Below are 22453 nucleotides of genomic sequence, written 5' to 3'. Positions count from 1 at the left end.
TGTACAGATATTTACATTGAGCAAATTAGGATTTTTCTGGTAGTTGTAGTTATTGACACCATAGTAACATGTGAAACCCACATTTTGATGATCTGTAATTCCAACATGCAAGAAAAAAAAAACACACCAACGTATTTTAAAAGTTTTTAAAATTAATTTCAGTAAAATAACACACTGAAAACGTATATAACAAAGGAGTTTCTTAATTAGGCTACTATTATCAGTTGATACAGTGGGGTCTAATTTAATGATCTAAACAGTGGCGGACCTTAATAGTGCCATCCTTTAACACTGCAATAAACCATTGATTTACTGGCCCTGCACCACATTTAGGCTTAAGATTTAAGATGCGTCGCTGACCAATATAATAGACATGTGTATCTGTTGCAAATTTGTGCCCATGAGATCAAAGTGTTGTATGACGGTAAATTATTCTAACACTACAGTCATTAATTATCGGAAAAAGTGAGGAAAATACAAAAATTATGAATTTATTGATGGCATATAGGTCAAAATAGTACTGCGTATTACTTTTCAGGTAGGCGGTGAACGTCGGATGTAGCAGCATGTGACAAAGAGGTGAGTGAACACAGGTGATGCAACGCAGTGCGGAATAAACAGACAGACAACAATATCCAGGTGCAAGGGTGTTTATTAAATTAATTACAATGTCCAGAGCCTTATGGCAAACACCTGTAAATAATAAATGAAGGAAGTGAAAACCAAAAAATCAAGTCTTTCCCTCATCCACACATAACATAAAACACAAACACAGTTTTAACAGTAAGTGAATCAAGTGCTCATGGTGAAAGGCAGTTCTCAGTGAAACCAGGAACTGGTGTCTGGGTTTTTTGCTGGCCTGTGCCTACAGCTTCGGATCGGGTTAGTAGTCTTTTTAGAAAAACAGACAGTTTTAAAGAAACAAACTAACACAAAAAACAACACTCACGTTTCCAGCGATACAAGGTCTCCTTTTAGGTCTTTTCTAACCATTTACAAAGGAACAGACTACTTTACTACGACCCTTATTTATATCCACCCTCAATGCCCCTTGGTTAACGAGCGCATCCGCTTCTCCAATCCGCGGATGCCATGCCGTTTCCCATCTCGGTCATTGAATTCGGGTACCGTAACTGCCCCTTTTCTAGATGGTTGACTTCCACCTACCCATGAGAATAAATTGTCATGCCATTTAGTCCAGGGTACTCTGTTCCCTTTACACAGCGCCCTCACAGGTCGGAAGGGAAATCTAACACCAAGAATCATTCGATCTCTGTCACATATCCCACTGCTCAGAGTGGAGCCCAAGGAACACTCGGCTAAATCTACCTTGCCCATTACTCCCCCCTCCCGGGAAAAATAATCTTTCCCCACACGGTGTAGCATGTGGTACATGTAGAGCTGCAATGCCAGGTACCATCAAGTTCATTGTGCTTAACCACTTGAGTGGGATGTGGTCAATCACGAGATCAAATGAATGTCCCAGCAGGTAGTATCTTAAAGAGTGAGTGGCCCATTTAATAGCCAAACACTCCTTTTCGACCACGGAGTAGTTGTGCTCCCGAGGGAGCATTTTTTTCTTATGTACAGGCTGTGATATTCTACTCTGTCTACCATTTGGGACAAGACTGCACCCAAACCGACATCTGACGCATCGGCATCGCTTCTGGAAGGCTCAATCACTCCAAGTTCGAGCACAGACCACACCTCTTTGCGAACGCCACTTCGTCAAATTTCTGAGATCTGATAAGGTCTCTCTTGCACCGTGACACCTGGGGGAAGAGATAATGGTACATTCAACAAGGTTAGTTCTACCGGGCCAGTCAGTAAAAACATCATTAAACTCCTCAATTAACTCATGCAGTTCACGCTGCTGATCAGGAAGTAACTGTTCCCCCATCGAAATGTCTTTTGTGCTAGAGGTCTCTAGATCGGGGCATAAATCATCCTCTACTTGGGGCTATAAATAAGGCCTCACTTATGTGATAAATTTCCTTTTCATTAAGGCGATCGGGTTGTTTAATTTCATAATTCACATTTCCTATAGCCCGAATCACTATGGCCCCTGCCATTTAGCAAATAGTTCCGATTCTGAGAAGGGAAGCAGTAGCATTACTTTGTCTCCTGGTTGAAAGGTTTGAATTTGTGCATTTTGATTGTAATGCTGCTGTTGCCGGTGCTGAGCCGATTTGAGATTGTCCTGGGCCAAATGACCGACCAAATCTAGGCGATCATTGAGTAGGAGCACATTATGCACTATATTTTTGGACAAGTCTTTGTGCTCCTCCCACCCCTCTCTCAGCAGATCGAGGATGCTGCGAGGCTGTCAGCCGTGCAAGAACTTGAAGGGGGAGTACCCTGTCGAACTCTGCAGCACCTCTCTCACTGCAAAAAGGAGGTAGGGAAGAAGCAAAGCCCAATGTTTTTGCTCGATTCACAAATCACCTCAGCATGTGCTTCGAGGCCTGATTAAAGCGTTGCACCAAACCATCATAAACAGATGTCCTGATGGGATGTATTTTTAGAATTTTGTAAACTTGCTGTAATATGTTAGAAAGGAAGTTAGTTCCGTGATCAGTCAGGATTTCCTTGGGGATCCCTACTGTAGCCATAATCTGCAATAATTCTTTGGCTAGCACAGCAGCACTAGTGGACCTCAATGGAACTCCCTCTGGGTATCGTGTTGCGTAATCTACCATTACTAATATATGCATATACCTGAAGTCAGAAGGTAGCAAAGGACCGATTATGTCCACTGTGATGCGTTCAAAAGGAGTGGGGATAATCGGCAGTGGAACCAAAGGGGTGGGGTGCACTCGACCCGGTGCTGCTTGCTGGCAGTCTGGGCATGTGGCTACATATTTCAACACATCTTTATGAAGTCCTACCCAGTAAAATCTAGCCAATATCTGCTGCAAGGTGTCCTGCAAAAGGGTTATCATGTGCCAACCTCATGACCTCCAGCTGACAAGTTAGGAGAACCAATAATTGTGTTGAGTCATTCCATGGTAATACAAAAAGTGAGACAAGACCATCAAAAATAAAATTTTAAAAACAGGGAAAATAAAACTATTTTAGTAATCTATAAAGTGTATTTTTTCTGTAACTGACAATGAAAAGACAGTGTTCTTCTGCATTTCATCATAAGAGCTGGTTGAACACCATGATCACTTTATAAAACCGTATGTAACAGGGACAGACAAAATATCAATTGAAATAGAAATATTGTTTTTTTTAAGAAGTTTTTAATTGTTCTATAATGAATATGGATTAAACTAATTATTTAACTTTTGGTTAAGGTCAGAAAAATAAAAATATTATATATATATATCTATATATATATATATATATATATATATATATAATATATATATATATATATATTTAAAATGTGCCTTGACCCGAATTATGTCAATTAGATGTTTTGTTCATATTTCTTATACTATATACAATATTTCTTACTTTATATTGGATATCCATCTATAAAATTTTGAAATACTGAGATAGTTTGTTACAGCCTAATTATAATTGAGGATGGTTATTCTGAGCTGTTAGTTTTTGCAGTCCTGGTAACGTATGTAACAGGAGACAGACATAATTTAGAAAATGTACAGTACAACCAAATTAATTTACAGAGTGATGTTTGAATGATAATAGAAAACTTTTTTTTGTTTATTCCTCATTACCGAGTAGTGTTCTTTTTTCTTTCTCTGTATTGCTGCATCTTGATTTCTCCCTATTTTCCTGCACTTTCTCCTCTGACATAAGCCTATATTCACGTAACCTTTTAGCTTCGTTCATTTTGTGTTCCATCCATTTTTTCTGGGTCTTCTTTAATTTTACTTCTACTGCTTATTGCAGCTGCCTTAGCATTTAATGCCCCACTCTCTCAGAACAAGAGCGAGACGCATGATTGTTATTGTGTCCCTTCGTAACTTGATTGTCAGTCTACTCATTTTTTAAATAATTGTCTAAAAATAATATGAATAATTTCTCTTAAAATATCACAAATATTACTCAACTCTTTTCAGGCATATTAGGAGTAAAAATGAACAGTTATACAAGAGTTTATGACTCGTACGTAGCATTTATAACGTATATAAATTCTTAGACAACATACCTTCCTGCTTCTTTACGCCATGTGAAGACTAAGTCTCTCTTTTATGACGTCACATATCCCCACTGTAAAAAATCCCATGATACATATTTGAAGATTCCAACTTTATTTGTTCAAAAATGCACAAGATTTACATTCGTTAGATACGTTACTATTTTTGGACAGACATTGCTATCGAAATGTTTGACCAGTAATAACGTGCAAATGCAAGGATACACAATACATTTTAGCATTGCATAATCTGAGTTTAGACAGACGTTCATATGATACACACACCAAAGTCATTAATGTTTGTAAATAATTATTAAATTGCCCGGTCACCTATGCAACATCTTTGACAGACACACATAAGAAACACAGATTTTAAAAACAACACCTAAATTTAAAATAAAATTGAACAACAAACACCCAGACAAAGACACACCACGTCATTGCATATCCATCATTATTCATTTATATGAATAACTTTTTAAAAAATTATTCAATTTTTCTATACAAAAAAAAGTATACTGAATCTATAAGGCTTACTGATGATAGGTATAAATTCATTTTCATAGGGACATCTATTTATTTAAATATATTTTACCACTTGTAACACTAAGGCAGATGTACACCATTAGCATGGAACGATTCAGCAGATTATTTGAGACACTTATTTTGAAATACGCTTTCAACCCTCTCCGACTGAATTACAGGAAGTTGTGTAATGTTGCTCGCTTCTCACTGGGGACAGTCATTCGCTATCCAGTGTGTATACTGTAGGTCAGTTGTGTCAATATCATAATTGATCACAGAAAGGGAGAGTGCATGAAGAAATAATAATGCCAATGATGTGGCTTACGGCGTTAGGTCTAGCAGTTGTATTATCTGTACTACTTTACAAATGGTTATTTGGAAACAGAGGGTCTGACCCATTTGCGCTCGACACCCGTCAACCGCCCAAACCTTTGGTGAAGAGTAAGGCTGAAAAAAATAAGGTTCTCAAGCAAGGTAAGACTTCAGATATTATTACATTCTAGGTATTGTGCACACCGTCTTTTGCACCTTTGTATGTATAACTTTTGTTCGTGTTCGGTATACATTCAATAATTTTGTACCACTGTTTAATTTCCTCTAACATATGAAACGTGTATTGGATATCTTTTCGTCTGGTGTGCTCAACAAGTTAAGAGCAGAGTAATTTATTAGGTTGGCGCCATTCAAAAATAAAATAAACAAGTTTATGGATTATTTTGTTTAATAATTCTTATGTGTTTATCACATGTTTAAATGGTAATATATCTATTTTTTTCTAATCTGGCTTTCTGTACATGTAACATGTTTTTGATTAGATTAGACGACAATAGAAAGAAAACAGTGAGTTGTTGTGATCTGCAATAAATAATGTACATTACAGAAATATGAAATGGAAGTTCATCGCTGTGTGCCTATTGTAATTTGTTTTCTGACTACTTACACAGAAGATCAGATTACTTATAGCTTTACACCTTTATAGTACAGGTCATTATAACTTCCCCACGGCGTAAACGCAAATTCACAAATTTTACAAACAAATGTCTGACATTAATTGTTAGTCAGAAAATTATTTCAGAATTATAATAATATATCAGAAATTATTTTATTTTTAACCAAGCTTTTAAAGATCATGAAAGCATAAATGACGGTGGAAAAGTATAGTGTTGAGGAGACTACTGAATCAGAATAATTTCCTAAAATTTTGTAAAGGTACTTTTAAAAATAAGATACCATCATAATGCACAACCAGGGCACTTTCTCCGTTGCAGACAGAAGTATTGGCACCCCCTGTCTGAACTCAAATAATGTACCTGCAATCATTACAAGTACTTGCTACGGTGAATGAGTGTTCACTACACTTCAAAAAACATATCACTGTAAATAAATATAGTTTAATTAACAGTATGTTTTTTTGCAAACACTTGCTAGCTCCCTGCGTAGCGATGATGTTTCTGTTCCACTTCCCTTCCCCTGCACGATATATAGCAACAGGAGGAGTTCCATAGCAACCACTGAAGCAGGCTTCCTTTTTACTAAAAAAACGATTTTAAAACTTATAATTAGACTGATTTCCAGCAACTTTTTAGTAAAACGGAACATTGGAGTTTGTTTTGGGGTATGTAAATAGTTATTTTTATTGTACAAATCGCTGGAAGGAGACTGATGTACAGTAGCTGAATTGATTTATTGAATTGGGGAGATGTTAAGAACTTTTATAGTACTCTGTTGTTTTGTTTTTTTGTACCAATTTTGTGTCGCTTTTCATGAGTAGCTTGAAACATTTGCTCTGCCCCGGGTCCTGGGTTCCAGAACTGTTAAATAAATTGTACCTTGTACCTGAAAGAGTCTTTGGTAACCTTTGGACTTGGGTGGGATGACTTCACGCTTTGATAGAGTGATCAGTTCAAGCACATTTACCAGGGCCCCGATTCTTCAAACTACTGGCAAGTGGTGATTGCAATAATATACCTACATAAGTCATGTAACCCAGGACTGGGTGTAGGGCTAGTACAAATTTCAAGCCCAACCAATTGTGTATTGCTTATCTTGTGTACAGTGCCTGAGCTGATAAATTTGCCTCAACATTTAAAAAAAATAATAATTTCAGGTTTTACGACTAGCAAGATCCCGGAGCATCTCGATGCGATTGTGATTGGAAGCGGTATTGGAGGACTTGGGGTGGCGTCTATCTTGGCTAAAACTGGCAAACGAGTGCTTGTTCTGGAGCAGCATGACCGAGCAGGAGGATGCTGCCACACCTTCACTGAAAAGGGATTTGAGTTTGATGTTGGTAAGCTTGACAAACGCCTCTACGGTCTCTGGGAAGAATGCTACGCTCTGGAACCCTTCTTCAAGGCCTTTGGTGCCCATATTCAGCAGTTAATACAATAAGGCCTTTTCACCTCAGTATTATGAGTGACCTACTGACTTCACTCACTATCTTCTCAATATAGAGGGTGTACCATAAAATGTGGTACAATAGACACAATCGCACTGTAGGCCTATATTCTGCTGGTTAGGATGTTCTCCGTTAAATCGGACAGGCACACCCCATTGACTATCTGCACCACACAGAATTATGTGAATGTGTTCCTTTTTTCGTAGACATTTCACACTTGAAAGAAAAAAGAAACACCCAATATTGCAAACCTAAAACTCAACTGCAGAATCCAGAAGAAAATCTTCAAGTTAAAAAAAAAGGTCTAAACCCTCTGTCACATTGTTTTGGAGTATCTAAAATGTATTCTTTACTAGGGAGTTTTCATGATTCGTATTATATATCCTTCTGCTTTGGATAAAAATAGTCGCTCAAACAAGGTTCTCTTTGTTGTAAACATTATTAAACTGGAGGTTTTCAGCCTTTCCATTTATTGGAATTAATTAAAATGAATGAAGCCTCTGTGTTGGTCTCAAGCAGTTGTAAACAGAGCTGACATAACCTGCAATATTAGCTTTGTTAGAGACCAAGCATTTAAAAATGCCAGTCCTGTATTTTTGTTGGTAATGAAAAGATACAGAAAAGGAAGCAACAACAAATTTCACTATTCACGCATTACTAGCGCTGACCTGGAGAAGCCAACAATACAAAAATACATTATTGGCATTTAAAAAAATAAAATAAATATTAATAAAAAATCCAGGTGGTCTGCGAACAAAAAAAGTTTGAGAACCACTGACCTAAACAATCTGGCATTAAGACCTCTTGCTGCTTAGATCAATTGAATCAACCCACTGTTTTTATGGATTCAGGGTCCAATGATTCCTCATAACTTCCTGGGAGTGCCTCGTCATTAGATTTGGAGGATTCTGGTTTTGCATGGTTAGGCAAACAAAGGTTTATAGTAGAATTCAAATTTAACACTATTATAAAAGCAGTTATTACAAAGGGCACTTAGTCCAGATAAACAGACGTAAAGTAGAGCAAAGATTAAAGAACAACTTTGTTTGTGTATGAGATCACAGTTATATCAACTAATGTATTCACAGTTAAAAGCATACACGTGGTCTCTCCTGTGTAATTACAGCTGGTACATCAAAGTGTAACCATTAATCTGCCCTTCTGCACAGAAATGAAAGTGATTCATGCATGGCGACCTCATATTGGGACAAAAAAAAAAAAAACTCTACTAGTCTTTATATGGGGAAGATGCAAATGCATGGTAACCTCGATGAGGAGGCCATTTTTCCCTATATAAAGCAAAAATATTTCAGTTAAACTCAGTATTCCTACTTTCTGCAAGGCACACACCTAATTACATCATAGCAGATTGCAATGACAGAGAAAACCTGTATCCTATAAAACTAAACTTTGAGGGATATACGTGGGGTTAAAAACACTATTTTATCTCCAGCCATGGATTTCAGAATTTTCTGCAATTAAGTAGTCAGGTCAGAGCAGATATAGTAGGGATGTGCAATTTGGGAAAAAAAAACAAAAAAAACTTCTTGTCCATAGGACAAAATGTAGAAAAATCTACTTGCCCCCTCACCATCTTACAAAACGCACACAGAAATAAAAAATAACTTTGAGTTTTGCTTTTATTAAACAATCAGTAAGTGATTAATAATAATGTTTGCTTCGTGAAATTAAATAAAGAAATTCAGAACATACTTGCCGAAACTGAGCCCATCTGATTTTTACATGGCAAGTCAGACTTCACACGCCAGGCCAATAGAGATACTTTTTAATATGAGGTGCAGTGTCTTAGGTTTTGGTTTCGATTACCATATATACACCATGATTTTAAAGTGCAGCATTACCGGAGAGCATACTAAATTGCTTTACATAACCAAGAATGCTTACCGACCTGAATGCCTTTGATGTTGATGAGTTCACGTTAGGCACCCGTCAAACAGCTTGGTGTAAAATGAAAACCAGACTTCACACCTATCAGTGTTTTTCTGATCATACTTTCTGAGAGTTTTGGCTATCACTGATACTTTACAGTTTTTAGGGATAAGATCACTAAATTACACTTATGGAGACATTTCTAAAGAAAAAAAAATTCTACATACATTTTAAAACTTATTTTTTACATTCAAACTAGGTAATCATGAGGTATATTTCATCATAGAGTGAAAATGTTATTCTCTTAATAGTCTGAGGATTCCCAGCTGTTTAGAAAGGTATAATACTGTATACTTTCAGTGGATATTTGTACACAAGCCGGAAGTCATGTTATGTCAGTCAGGTAGAATGTTCAGTGGAAGGGTTAGAGGATTGGTTTCTAAACTACATTACCCAGAAGAACAGCAGTGACGCTTGTTTAACTTGTTTTGGTTTCCTATGTGGCCATTAGATAAAGAGAAATAATTTAGTTTTGTGGGCGGTGTGCTGTCGGTCACAGTGCAAAGTTTATTTAAAAATAATTAAGTCGCTCTATAGCTACTACCAACCACCTGATTTAGATTTTTGTAATTATTATGTTAAATATTCTTCCCAGAGCTGGTGGTCAAACTTTACTGGGCTCCTAGTGTAGACAAAAGGCAATGTAATAGTACTGTTGCATTAATTTAAATATGTTTGTTACTGTTTGTGACTGAGGGTTTGTGAATTAAAAGGATGTGTGTATTTCTGTACTCTCTATTTTTGCTTTGAGGTTCAGTTACGCATTTATTTATTTATTTATTTTTAAAATTTGTATGTGCGAAACTTCTGCAGTTTAGACTTTTCAGGACCTTGTGTGATTGCCTAGAAATCTCCTGGAGTTTTTTTTTTGTGACAAAAGAAGAAAAAAAGTACTTGTCCGATGGGCAAAGTATAACGGTAAAACTTGTTGTCCCTCATGCAAATCTTGTTGTCTCGGGCGTCGGGCGATATGAATTTCACGCCCCTGCATAGAGGCCTGCCCGGTTGCTCAAACAAGGGGAATTCTGAAACCCACGGGCTGTTGTGTGTTTAACCTTGTTAACAAACTGGACTCTACCAACAATATCCACTTTCTGAAAGCGCAAAACTACAGAATAATCTAACAAACAGACCCCAAAAGCTCATGTTTTATCACCCGAATTACCCATTGCAAAAGCTTGCATGATGGTATACATGTGAGCCAATACATTTTATTATGTGATTGTATCATTCTAGGAATACATTACATCGGAGAGCTACAGGAATATAAGCCATTCCGTCATCTGGTAGATCAGCTCACTGATGGGCAACTGCAGTGGGCCAGCTTGGACAACCCATACGACATGGTGGTTCTGGGCAGCCCAGAGAACAGGCGAAGATATCCAATTTACAGCGGAAGGAAGCGGTTTACAGAGGAGCTAAAGAAACATTTTCCGGAAGAGAAAGAAGCCATTGACAAATTTGTGGCCCTTGTCAAGGTAGGGATCAGCATGCTAATGTGCCACGATAATCAAATGAGAGAACTCAAGGTTAGATTGAATTGCTTTGATCAGGAGTCACCAGCAGTTGCTAATGGTTAATCCCAGGGTTCTTGTTGCATAATTTTCAGCTGATTTTAGTGCCTTAAGACATTATTTTTAGTTTAAATATATTCCACCAATTTAAGATGGTGTCTCTATCTAACTAAACTATCTTTGGGCATATAAACAGGAGTAGAAACTCACACTATTCCTGCACCTTGCCCTGGATTTCTGAAATGAGTATATTTAAGTGACCAGAATCCAGAAGCCTTTCGCAAGGCACTGTCTGTGTAATGTGCAATATAATGGCAGCAGAGTTATTGTTCAGTTACACTAGCCATAACCCCAACATGATTCACAATTGCAAGATTTAGAGCCAGGATTTCAACATTTTTAAGGCCAGTCTGAGGGTGTTTGATGTGGTGACCAATCACTGCTTTTTGTCATAATTTTTACTTACTCAAATGCAGACAGTTTTATTCAGAATTGGGAAGAGTTAATTAAAGGAACTTTTTACACTAAATTGCCAGATGCAGTCAGTAAAAAAAGTTCTTGTCCGAGTTCAGGCTTTTTGTTGGTTTCTCAGAAGGCAGCATTAAGAAAAAAGGTTAATTGTGTCATTGTAACTAGTTAGGCTGACATTTTTTAGGCTTACAGGCTTGCATAGTTTTTTGTAAAGAGTTGGGTTGCCACAAAGAGATCCATAACATGCTGTATATTTGATTTTAAACATGTTATTGACTTTGAAAAAAGGAAACACACACAAAAGAATACAATAACACATGTATATGCATTATAAAAATGTCTAGAATGTGCTTTGTATCACAAATAATCAGTGCTGTCGAGAGATAGCCAGTTACACCAAAGTAAGTTTTGCATATCACAGCCACTGGATCCATTGTTATTTTTTAATGACGTGTTTATGTCTCTCTTTCTTTCTTAATCTTTTGTATTTTTTAATATGCAATGAAAGTAACAGTCATTGTTTTATATAATAATAATAATAATAATAATAATAATAATAATAATAATAATAATAATAATAATAATAATAATAATAATAAACTCATGTATTTCAGAAAGTTGCCAATGGAGTTCCATTCATGGCTGTACTGAAAATGATTCCCATGCCACTGGCAAAGTTCCTGATCTACTCAGGACTTCTCACATTGTTCAGTCCTTTTTATAAGATGGCCTCCAGGAGCCTCACCGAAGTGGTGAGCGAGCTAACATCGAATAAAGAACTCCAAGCAGTCTTCAGTTACATCTTTGGTACCTATGGTAAGGCATTGTCTTTATGACTATTGGTTAACAAGTTTCTCAAGCACAGTATAGGTACACTACTACAATTCTTACTTTTATATGTTGTATTACAGTAGTCTCCGGCTAAGAGAACACCCCTCAGGAAGCAAGTGAATTGTTCTGTAAGACAAAGGCCACCAGACACAATATGAATCAATAAATAAATAAATAAACATGTACTTGTCATGACGCATGTGCATCAACATGTGAAATGAACAGAATAAGTAAGAGAAAAGCAATAGGTAAGTGTATGTTAATAAAGTAACAGACAAACTGATGTTAATAAACTAACTGTCAAACTAAATGAACACAGCACCCCTCAGACATAAAAATGCAGCAGCAGATCTAGATTCATTATAACTCTATGTACAGGAGAAATGTTTAAGACATGCACAATATTATTGAATAGAATGGTAAAGCTCAAAAGAACAGAAAACACTAAATTGTTCAGCGACTTGTGTCTGATTCAGGTTTTTTCAAGAGCTTGAACAGTTTCCAACTTTTTGTAGCAAGAGAAACAGCGGCGCATTTCACTGTTTGTTACCTGCCATTTTGTAGCGATGAGGTGAACTCGTTGAAATCAGAATGCAAAACGACGGTTCTGGAAAGATTGAATAAACCAATCAGTGTGCCTCAAGACACTCTCGCAATGACAAGTCGGTTTTGAAAAGATTAAATAAACCATTTGAATTTAAGTTTGATGACGGTGGTGATGAGTGATCAGGTTACAAAACAGTACTGTATCAGTTGTGAGTGAATCACTATCGGTGCCAAAAAGGTGTTCTTGTAAGCGAAGTCCCTGTTCCTTTGGGCGGATCATTTACAATGGGGAAAAATCCGTTTCAGGGCAAGGTTGCTCTCTTAGCCAAAGAGGAGTTCCTATATGTGGAGACTAATGTAAGGAATAAAGCAAATAGGGATGAGGGCTTTTAATTGGCTTCACTCTGTTTTTATTTTTTTTCTGAAAATGTATTTGGTCACTGTGTTTAACCCCTTCACCTCCAGGAATGTAAGCAGGTAAGCCAAAAGACAAAGCACCTGCAGTGCTATGCCTTACCATTGTACGTCAGTGTTTGCCGTCTATTCTATGGGGTTTATTTCAGCCTGGTAAAATATTGGTATTTTCTTATTTTTATTTGCAGAATTACTTTTTTTGCTTGTATCTTATATTGGTAGAACTTGCTTGCTAGTATTGCAACGAAACATGTCAGTATGTAAGATTGATTGAGACACCGGAAGTAAGGACGAGTTTAATGCGTGATCAGGGTGTTTTGAAAATTATGCTGATGATGAATAAGTGGTGTGGAAACCGTCCTTTGATTTTTTTTTTACCAGTGTATAGAGCAATGCTTTCAAAAGGTGTTCACATTCCTGTGCGCTCGCCCCAACATTAAACAAGTGAGTACTTCACAAGCAGACAAACACTAAAAAAAGAACTGACATGGCGTGTTTTTTTTTTTTTTTTAAACTGATGTTATTTACGTTTTGTAATATTCACAGTAAATAAAACTGTACATATTGCTGTTTTCATCATAACTCTTACATATGTATATGTTCCTGTTTATAAAAACCTTATTTGTATTCATCAGAATTCATGTTTTTTGGGTGTATTATAGAGTTTACAAAATAGTGTTGTAGTGTTTGTTTTTAAAAAAAATACATATTTTTTATTGTTAAATAAAATTTAGTGTTTATTTTAGTGTTTGACTGGCACACAGGAGCTTAAAGGGTTAATGGAAATGTTATATATAATTGATTTATATTTTATTCTCTATCTCATAGTATTTTATAGCAATTTCTGGGGATAGAAATTGCAATTCAAATTATTTATAAAATCTCGTACCTGGCATGCATGTTATTTTTTATATATGCAGCCTCTCTTTGTAGCGATTCTCAAGGAACTCAATTTAATTTTAGTAAACAGTATTGCATAGTATACTGTCATTTAAGTTGGCATAGGGTAATTAGAACTTACATAGCAGTATTATATATAAACATCAAATTGATTTGTGGTGATTTTCCTACATGGTAGTTAAGTTATTTGTCATGCCCTTATTTACAATTTTCCAGTTTGCATAAGTCTCCTGGTGAAAAGAGTTTTGTTGTTTCAACTTCACCCTTATTCCACGTTGGCTCACACGACAAAGCCACCACCCAGTTTGGCGCAATTGGCAGCCACTACCTGAGAGAGGCCCAGGCCTGACTGATGGAGTGTTCGGTAGAGTGTTGGATTAGGGGCAGTGCTGGCAAGTACCGTGATACCCTCCTCTCCCATACGACTGCCCCCCAGTGTTCATGAGCTCTACAACTTCTCTTTTTAATAATTGACTTCAAACATTTCTAGGTTAATCGTTTGCCATAATTATAACATATGACCTGCTTCTAGTGTTTACATATAATATCTCTTTATATGTTAACACCATAAAATATTTATAAGAACAGTACAAGTAAAAAAACAAAGAGGGTCAGGCAGAAGTAATATATATGTCACCAGGTACCAAGCCAACCAGTTCTTACAAATTATGTACTTTCACTTTTGTACAACTGTGTTAAATAGAAAGCAAAGTGAACTGCTAATTCAAATTCCTCAAGGAAAGGTTGCATTCTTAATAGTTGTGGTTTGTCTGTTTTGCAGGAGTAGTCCCAAAAGATGTTAGTTTTTCTTTGCATTCCTTGCTGGTTAGCCATTACTTAGAAGGAGCATGGTACCCTAAAGGAGGTGCCAGTGAGATTGCCTATCATATCATCCCCACTATAGAGAAAGCGGGGGGAGCAGTGCTTGTCCGAGCTCCGGTACAGAGCATCCTGATAAATGAAGCCAAAGAAGCTTATGGTAAGTTAGCTTCCAGATTTTAGTTTTTGAGAAACGGTCAATAGTCTACACCTAGTGGATGTAAGGAATACAGCAAATATACATGCCAAATGTAGAACCAAAGTCGTATTTATTCCATCCACATCCACTGGGGGATATACTAACTGCACTTGAAGAGAAGAGTGGTGGTTATTTTTACTTTGAAAAGTCAGCAGGATGTTAGAACTTAACCAGTAAATGATACACAAAGTGATTTTTAAAGTCAAGAGAAATATGGTTTACAGTGATATGTCAAATCTGTATTATTAACACTAATAGCATTTTTAAGATATATTTATATGTTTAAGATATAGAAATCTTATTTTGACATAACCAAGCCAGATTTGTTGCAACTGTTGCATATTCACTGTTGTACATTCCAGGTGTAACCGTAAGGAAAGGCCAAGAAGAAGTGCACATCCACGCACCTATTGTGATCTCCAACGCAGGACTGTTTAACACCTATGAGAGCCTTTTACCAAAAGAAATGCAAAGTTTACCAGGTAACACAAGTCCATTCCAAAAAAAGGGTTGATGGAAAAGATCATGGTAGATATTTTGAAGTTTCCTGTTTCATGCTAAAAAAATTACTCAAGTCTTTTTGGACAAGGAAATATTGCATTCGCTTTTTTTTGTTTTGTTTTTCATTCTAAGCAAAAATCTGTGAAATAACACAGCTTTATACACAGCTGTGCTGGGACTCGAATCATTCAGTTGAGCCCAGGCACAGTCTGCATATGATCTAATTTGTGCATTCCCTATGTATACCAGTATACACTGTCTCACCCGTGTTACATAGCCAAAACTATACAAAATACACTGAATACACCCAGGGGCGGGAGTTACCCTGCCACAGGGCCTCACTTATATCACTCAGCTTCTTGACCGAAAGCAAAAAAGTAGCACTGACCCATGTGGAGATACTTTTAAACGAAAGTGTTTCTTTAAAACATACTTATTTGTTAATAGCCAGGCCACATAACTGTACAGACGGATGTTTTTCCCCTCCAGTCTAGTGTCTGTATTCAGTTTTGTAGTGGACCTCTCGACAGTAGTGTCTCTTTCTATTCAGTGTTGTCGTGGACCTATCGACAGCCAGACAGAAACCGCAAGTAGCAATTTTCATCGCAGATCCTATTTGAACGTACAGTGGTGTTCCATACTACTAACCAAAACTAACAGTCAAGTCCTCATGATGCATATACAGAAGTACCGATTGCTAATCTTAGGGTGGTCAAACGTATTTTAGATTTAAACAGAAACAAATCGATTTTTTTTTTATTAATCCATTTTAACCTAACAAAGATATTTAAACAAAAATTTAAAATACCTACCTAGAACTACCGCAGCAGTCTTTTTTACATTATATGAAAATGCATATAAAATTACTGTGGGATCATACACTACGAAACCTTTCTCAGGGGTGGACAAATCGGACTACCAAAAATTGTGTAGTTGAAAAAATGTGTTTTCCTTTGCACCCCTGCCGTTGTGAACTAATCGGTCACTGGGCTTTTAAAGTGGATTACAGAGTTAATGATTTTTGTTGGCGCAGATCGCAAAACAGTGATCACAAGCAGTGACACTTCCCAAGTGGCTTATGAAATGCATGCAGTGACAACCTCTCCATACTCGCAGGACCTTTATAAAATGGGTCCCAGGATACTAATCTTAACCCTAGTTAGGTGTTTAACTCCATTAACTCCTGACGTGTTCAATATATGTGATACCTCTGAATTGAGATACATTAGGAATTGTCTGTTTTTGATACTGCAGAGTCCCTTTAAAAAGTGCGAACCAATGTTTTAACACATCTGTACCCAGTTGCTCTCCAAGTGCTATTTTTGTTGTTCTTCAGCTATTCAGTCTCAGCTCAGCCTGGTGAAACATGGAGAAGCAGGATTTTGTGTATTTATTGGGATAAACGGCACAAAGGAAGAACTGGGATTGAACGCGACTAATTACTGGCTTTATCCAGAAAATAACCTTGATGAACTGTGAGTTGAATTCCATTCCAAATGTCAGTCAATGAAGAAACTACAGTGTGCACCAATTTGTCTTGCACTCAGTATGTCAGTTTGCTGTAGAGTGTTTAGTAGCTGTAGCTAAACCCTTAATATCTATATTGTGACCATCGGGTAACAACTCACTAGGTTTACCCAGTGGGCAGCCTGTGTTGTTAATATTAAAAGGTTATGAATACCGGCTGTGTGTTTTATGTGTCATTGTGACACCCCGCGTCTATGTATGTATGTATTTTGTATTATTATTATTGTTTTGTAAAGGTATAACAGGCGAAAAGCCTGTCCTCTGTTATTGTTTTATTGGTTTATGTACTCTCGTGAAAATGCATGGCGGTCAGTATTGATTTGGCTGTTGGTCACGTAGATTATTAAACCTGTGCATTTGTGGCCAGCTCCAGCTCCAGATTTTGTTGATTTGAAGTGACTTTACATTGGTGTTTCCATTTTTTTGTACACCGTCACAATCATAACGCTAATTTTGAATTTTTTTGGACAATAGGCAAATAAATATTGTTTTTCTTTCAAAGTCAACTATCTTTTTTGGAAACCAGTTGCAATATTGTAGCAAAATTCTTCTTCGTTCTTTACTAGGCTAGAAAACTATTTGAATTCCTCAAAGGAAGATGTTGTCAAGTTACCTCCTCTGGTTTATGTTACGTCCCCTTCTGCCAAAGACCCTACAAGCGAAGAAAGAAACCCAGGTAAGAATCTTACAGGTGGAGACCATACAGCAGTACAGAACAGCTTTATAGTTTTTTATGGCACAGCAGCAGAAAATTTGCCAAATTGCATATTTACCATGAAAATAATAATGGGAGTTTGAAAAATAAAACACTTCTAAGGTTCATGAGTAAGGTAAACATGTAGTTAAATACTTTGTTATGCTATAAGGATGAGACCAGACCATGTTTCAAATGATAACAATGCTTACCATTTATTAGTTCCAAATACTCACATTATATTCTACATTGATACAATACGTGCCACTAGTAATAACAGATAAGGCAATTGATCAAGTTACCTTCTCTGGAGAGCCTCAGCTGCTACACTGATGTTCCCCAATTATTCTGGAGGTATTGAGAGCTTCTCTATCTGTGTGTGCCTCCATGCCTGGTATTTATACTACAGTAGATGCAGAACATACATGACTATAGTTTGTTTTTGTTATCTTACTATTAGTAGAATTTAGTTATTCACCTGTTAGTCCATTTTACTCTCTTTTTTGAGGTTACTGTGCTTAATTGTTTACCATATTTTCTTTCACATACATTTCTGCACATGTTTTATCTCTCTAATCATTTTAACCCTAAGTTGCCTTAGCAACTCTACTTATGCCAAAGTCACGTCCAGGAAACAGGTTTAACATTACTAACACATTTCAGTTTACATATTGATACATTTTTTTCTCCTGGTACCCTATTGGTATCTCACATAAATACAATATTACAAGCACATGCATGTTTTCTGTTGTACAGTTATTCACTTCTCTGATTTTCAATGATGCATTTTCTTGATGCACATAATTGTTTCCTTGTTTTCCTGCTATATTCAGGCAAGTCTACAGTTTCTCTTGTAACATTCGCCCGCTATGAGTGGTTTGAAGAGTGGAAGGATGAGCGGGTTAACAACAGAGGAGAGGAGTATAAAAAACTTAAAGAATCTTTTGTCAAAAACCTAGTTGATGCAGCTACTGAAATATTTCCACAGATTAAAGGCAAGGTACTGTATGAATTATATATCTGCTTGTGACAGCTGGCGAGCGGTGACGTCAGGCCAGGTGAAGGAACCAAAACAAAGACACCAGTACTGCAGTTCGAAAGACGCGTGGTGTGCTGTTTATTAAAGAACAAAACTAAATAAAATATTCAAACAAAAAACACTTGCTCACAGAGAAAAAGATAAACAAAACAAACCATGTGGTCTTAGGATTTTTTTTCTCAATGGAGTATGCTCCAGGTGTGCCGGTCTTTTGATATGTAGTCGGCAAAATCTCATGAGAATGTGGCTGGAGCCTTAAAAAGGTAATTTATTTGATTAATAGGCTCCAGCCACAGAATATAAAAAGACCCCCTCCAGACTCATTAAAGAGAGAGTTTAGAGGAGTAGAGAATGGGAGTGAGGAGGTAAAAGCATATAGATAGAAATGAAACAAATGCTGCGCGAGCTGCCACAACACCAGCACGATACGTGTTGTCTATTAAAGTTCTAATGTTGCCTGTTTTGTTTTGGCCAACGAGCTGTTTTGTTTTGATAAAGTGTTCTTGTTTTTGTATAAATCTTTCATTTATTAAATATGAGCGCAGTCTTGCCTCGTACATTTTGTGTTTTGGTTTCATTTCCCTGGTCTGAAGTCACCTCTGCAGCCATCTCTGCCACAGTTACTCCATCAGATTGCTGAAACGGTACATTCAGAAATGCTTCAGTTGTTGGTTTAGGCTCTATTTGGAAATGAATTATTCTTAAAGGGCATGTCACTAAGACTACATCCGCAAAGACAAATGGGTGCCACGATTTTAAATCAATGTATTTGTAGCGTATAATGTATTTTGTTTTTTTGTGCATGAATGGTATATGGTTTAATTCAGTTCTGATACTCCTACATTGACATTTATATAGCAGTGTTTTATGTTTTCTGCCTTTTGTCATTAGATAGAGCTGGTAGAAGCTGGGACAGCTGTTACCAATCAGTACTACATAGCAGCTCCCCGAGGTGAAATCTATGGTTGTGATCATAACATATCCCGATTCAATCCAGAGACCAGTGCTGCCATCCGATCCCAGACCCCAGTAAAGAACCTCTACTTGACAGGTAAAGCACTTTGAATTGGTTGTATTTACTATGTTTAGATGCACAAGGAATCAATACTTCTATAATTGATTCTTTTCATTACAAAAACAAATGTGCAGTTTACATGCAGGACACAGAGGATTTTGGAGCCAAGTCCTCAATAAAGAGTTTGATTCTGATTTAGATTATGTTTATAAAGGGGGCAAATTATAGAGTATACACACAGAGTTGGAATACAGTTGGAATCAATACTGGCCACCGAAGTGGCTGAGTAAAAGGGTCAACATGGGTCAAGTTAGTGTACATGCTGCAGTTTAGTTTGCTATTAGCAACTATCAAAACAGGACAGACGACCATCAGTTATTATGGACCTCAGTGTTGTATAACATGTGAATATGATTGTATCTATGATGTCTGTCTTCTAAATGAGGTATTAATTCAAACGGGGCATGATTAATAGTCCTGTGGTGAACTGGTTTGACAGAGGGTTGTTGCTGGTCTGTTTCAAATTGCAGGTGGTTTATATAGTGTATTTGTGGTTTTGTTTCTGTTCCAGGGCAGGATGTTTTCGTGTGTGGATTTGCAGGGGCCCTTGCAGGTGCACTGACCTGTGGCTCTGCAGTTCTGGGACGTAACTTGCACTTGGACCTGTTGCGTCTGAAGAAACGACTGAAGACTACAAATTCCAAGAAAGACAGTTAAAAGGAACTTCCATAAAAAACATACTCTTCTCTCTGTATGCATTATTGCTACTGATACTCATTTCATACCCCTTTCACGCTTCTTTTGCAGTATAGTCCCATCTCATTGTCTATTCAGAGATAAAGATGTTTTGTAATTAACAAGGCTAAATAAGGTGAAATTATTTTAAAAGCACTTTATATAAGAATGCATTTTTTTAAAATGATGATTTGTAAAAATAAGCTTATGCATTTTCCTAACAATCATGTTTTTTAGTTATTCATCTAAAGGCAGTGCGCTAGATTCACAAAGCTATATAAACTGCCATTAATGTACATTACTAGACAAGCTACTGAAATAAAAGTCGGGGTTGTTTATTTCTGGTTTAGTGTGTGTGTGTGTTTTATGGCAATTTTGAGTAAATACTTTTGACCCTCTAATTCAGTGTGATCTAAAATACAAACCAGTTCCCATAGACGTTAATAATAAATGGAGTTGATTTGATCAAAGTACACCCAGATGGAATAAGACACATCTGGATATTATCAGAGATTTTATTGCATTCTTACATGAATGGTGGAACAGATTTCTCTCTTAATTTTTACGTATTGATAACTTGTGCATATATATATATATATATATATATATATATATATATATATATATATATATATATATATATATACTGCTAATCTGTATTAATTCTGCTAATCTTTAACCCCAGGGGTTATTTATTCACTTCATAAAACACAAATGAATCCTTTGACCTCCAGTTAATCCTCTGATTGCAACATTACCTATGGTGCAACGTGGGATTGTGCGAATATTCGATATTATCATATATCGCGATATTGGAAAATGTGGACGATTGTTTATATATATCGTCACTAGTCCTAAAATAAACATAGCTAATAAAACAAGACACGCTATAAAACGCCCTTCATTCATACCATGCCATGTTAAAACATTGCAGCGCCCCAGAGAACTGTGTGGAGGTTTAGAACAAGACCGCTGTTACTTTCTGTTCCTTGATGCTGTTTTTCCTGCTGCTGCTGCAGCTGTATGCATGCTGGTGTGTGTGACGTTGGGGGAGGGCGTGTCTTAGACTGGGTAGGTTATCCACATCCACATTCTGTGTGTTCGTTTGGATGTAACAAGCAGCAGAGGGAGTAAGAGAAAACTTGAATGTTGGTAAGGCAGTGACGTTATGCTTTGCTACTATTTTCTTTCATTATTTTTATTAATGCATTTTTACAAAAGAAGCAGTATTGAGAACAACATACAATACATACTGTTATACATATTGTGTTCGGATACAGCATCTTTTAATGAATAGTATAATCGAGAAAAAAAAAAAAAAAAAACGCTTTGCTACTCAACCAAACTACGTTTGTGTTTTCAAGTTGGTCCTCGGAACAAACATGATATCAAGACTGCATGGAGGTTTTTTTTTAAACTTGAAAGGGTATATTTACGCACAACAAATACTGCACCACCAGAGACAACACGGACATAAACAAAGAAGATAGCTGCTTCTGTATCCAGCACTCAAAGAATATCACGGCCATTTGCAATGACATTTGCAAAGTCATTTCTAATGATTTAGATTCTGGTATAGTAAGCAAACTGGTTAATTTTGCAGATGACATAAAAATAGGAGGAGTAGTAAACACTTGCAGCTTCAAAGGTCATTCAAAATGATCTAGACAAGATTCAGAACTGGGCAGACACATGGCAAATGACATTTAATAGAGAAAAGTGTAAGGTACTGCACACAGGCAATACAAATGTGCATTATAAACATCATATGAGAGATACTGAAATTAAAGAAGGAATCTGAAAAAGAACCAGGAGTTTATGAGGAGTGCAAAGAAGAGCGACCAGAATTATTCTGGGTTTAAAAGGCATGCCATATGCAGACAGGCTAAAAGAATTGAATCCATTCAGTCTTGAACAAAGAAGACTACGCTTTGACCTGATTCAAGCATTCAAAATTCTAAAAGGTATTGACAATGTCGACCCAGGGGACTTTTTTGACCTGAAAAAAGAAACAAGGACCAGGGGTCACAAATGAGATTAGATAAAGGGGCATCCAGAACAGAAAATAGAAGGTACTTTTTTACACAGAGAATTGTGGGGGTCTGGAACCAACTATCCAGTAATGTTGTTGAAGCTGACACCCTGGGATCCTTCAAGAAGCTGCTTGATGAGATTCTGGGATCAATAAGCTACTAACAAGCAAACAAGCAAGATGGGCTGTGATGTATTTGGGTCCGGAAATAAATGAGCCCAGACAAAGAAAACTG

The 22453-nt window shown here is 36.8% G+C and overlaps 1 protein-coding gene across 1 annotated transcript; it reads left to right on the top strand.

The window, feature by feature from the left end:
- Nucleotides 1–4831: 4831 nt before the first annotated feature.
- Nucleotides 4832–20539, top strand: LOC121302001 (all-trans-retinol 13,14-reductase-like). The gene is made up of 11 exons (XM_041231775.1): nucleotides 4832–5107; nucleotides 6741–6923; nucleotides 10218–10459; nucleotides 11581–11782; nucleotides 14439–14636; nucleotides 15038–15157; nucleotides 16513–16651; nucleotides 17270–17379; nucleotides 18231–18397; nucleotides 19328–19487; nucleotides 20023–20539. Exons 1-11 carry the CDS (start codon nucleotides 4939–4941, stop codon nucleotides 20166–20168), a joined length of 1836 nt encoding a protein of 611 aa, XP_041087709.1. The 5' UTR covers nucleotides 4832–4938; the 3' UTR covers nucleotides 20169–20539.
- Nucleotides 20540–22453: the final 1914 nt, after the last annotated feature.

Source organism: Polyodon spathula, chromosome 28 (genome assembly GCF_017654505.1).
Source record: "Polyodon spathula isolate WHYD16114869_AA chromosome 28, ASM1765450v1, whole genome shotgun sequence".
Classification (NCBI taxonomy): domain Eukaryota; kingdom Metazoa; phylum Chordata; class Actinopteri; order Acipenseriformes; family Polyodontidae; genus Polyodon; species Polyodon spathula.
Note: the sequence above shows the minus strand (reverse complement) of the source record. Positions and strands in the feature narration are given on the sequence as shown.

What these genes read in the sequence shown, in the direction of transcription:
- LOC121302001 (XM_041231775.1), top strand. Translation starts at nt 4,939, where the DNA reads ATGCCAATGATGTGGCTTACGGCGTTAGGTCTAGCAGTTGTATTATCT. An exon ending in GAAAATAACCTTGATGAACT is followed by an intron (nt 16,652 to 17,269) that starts GTGAGTTGAATT and finishes GTTCTTTACTAG; the next exon opens with GCTAGAAAACTATTTGAATT. An exon ending in TTCCACAGATTAAAGGCAAG is followed by an intron (nt 18,398 to 19,327) that starts GTACTGTATGAA and finishes TTTTGTCATTAG; the next exon opens with ATAGAGCTGGTAGAAGCTGG.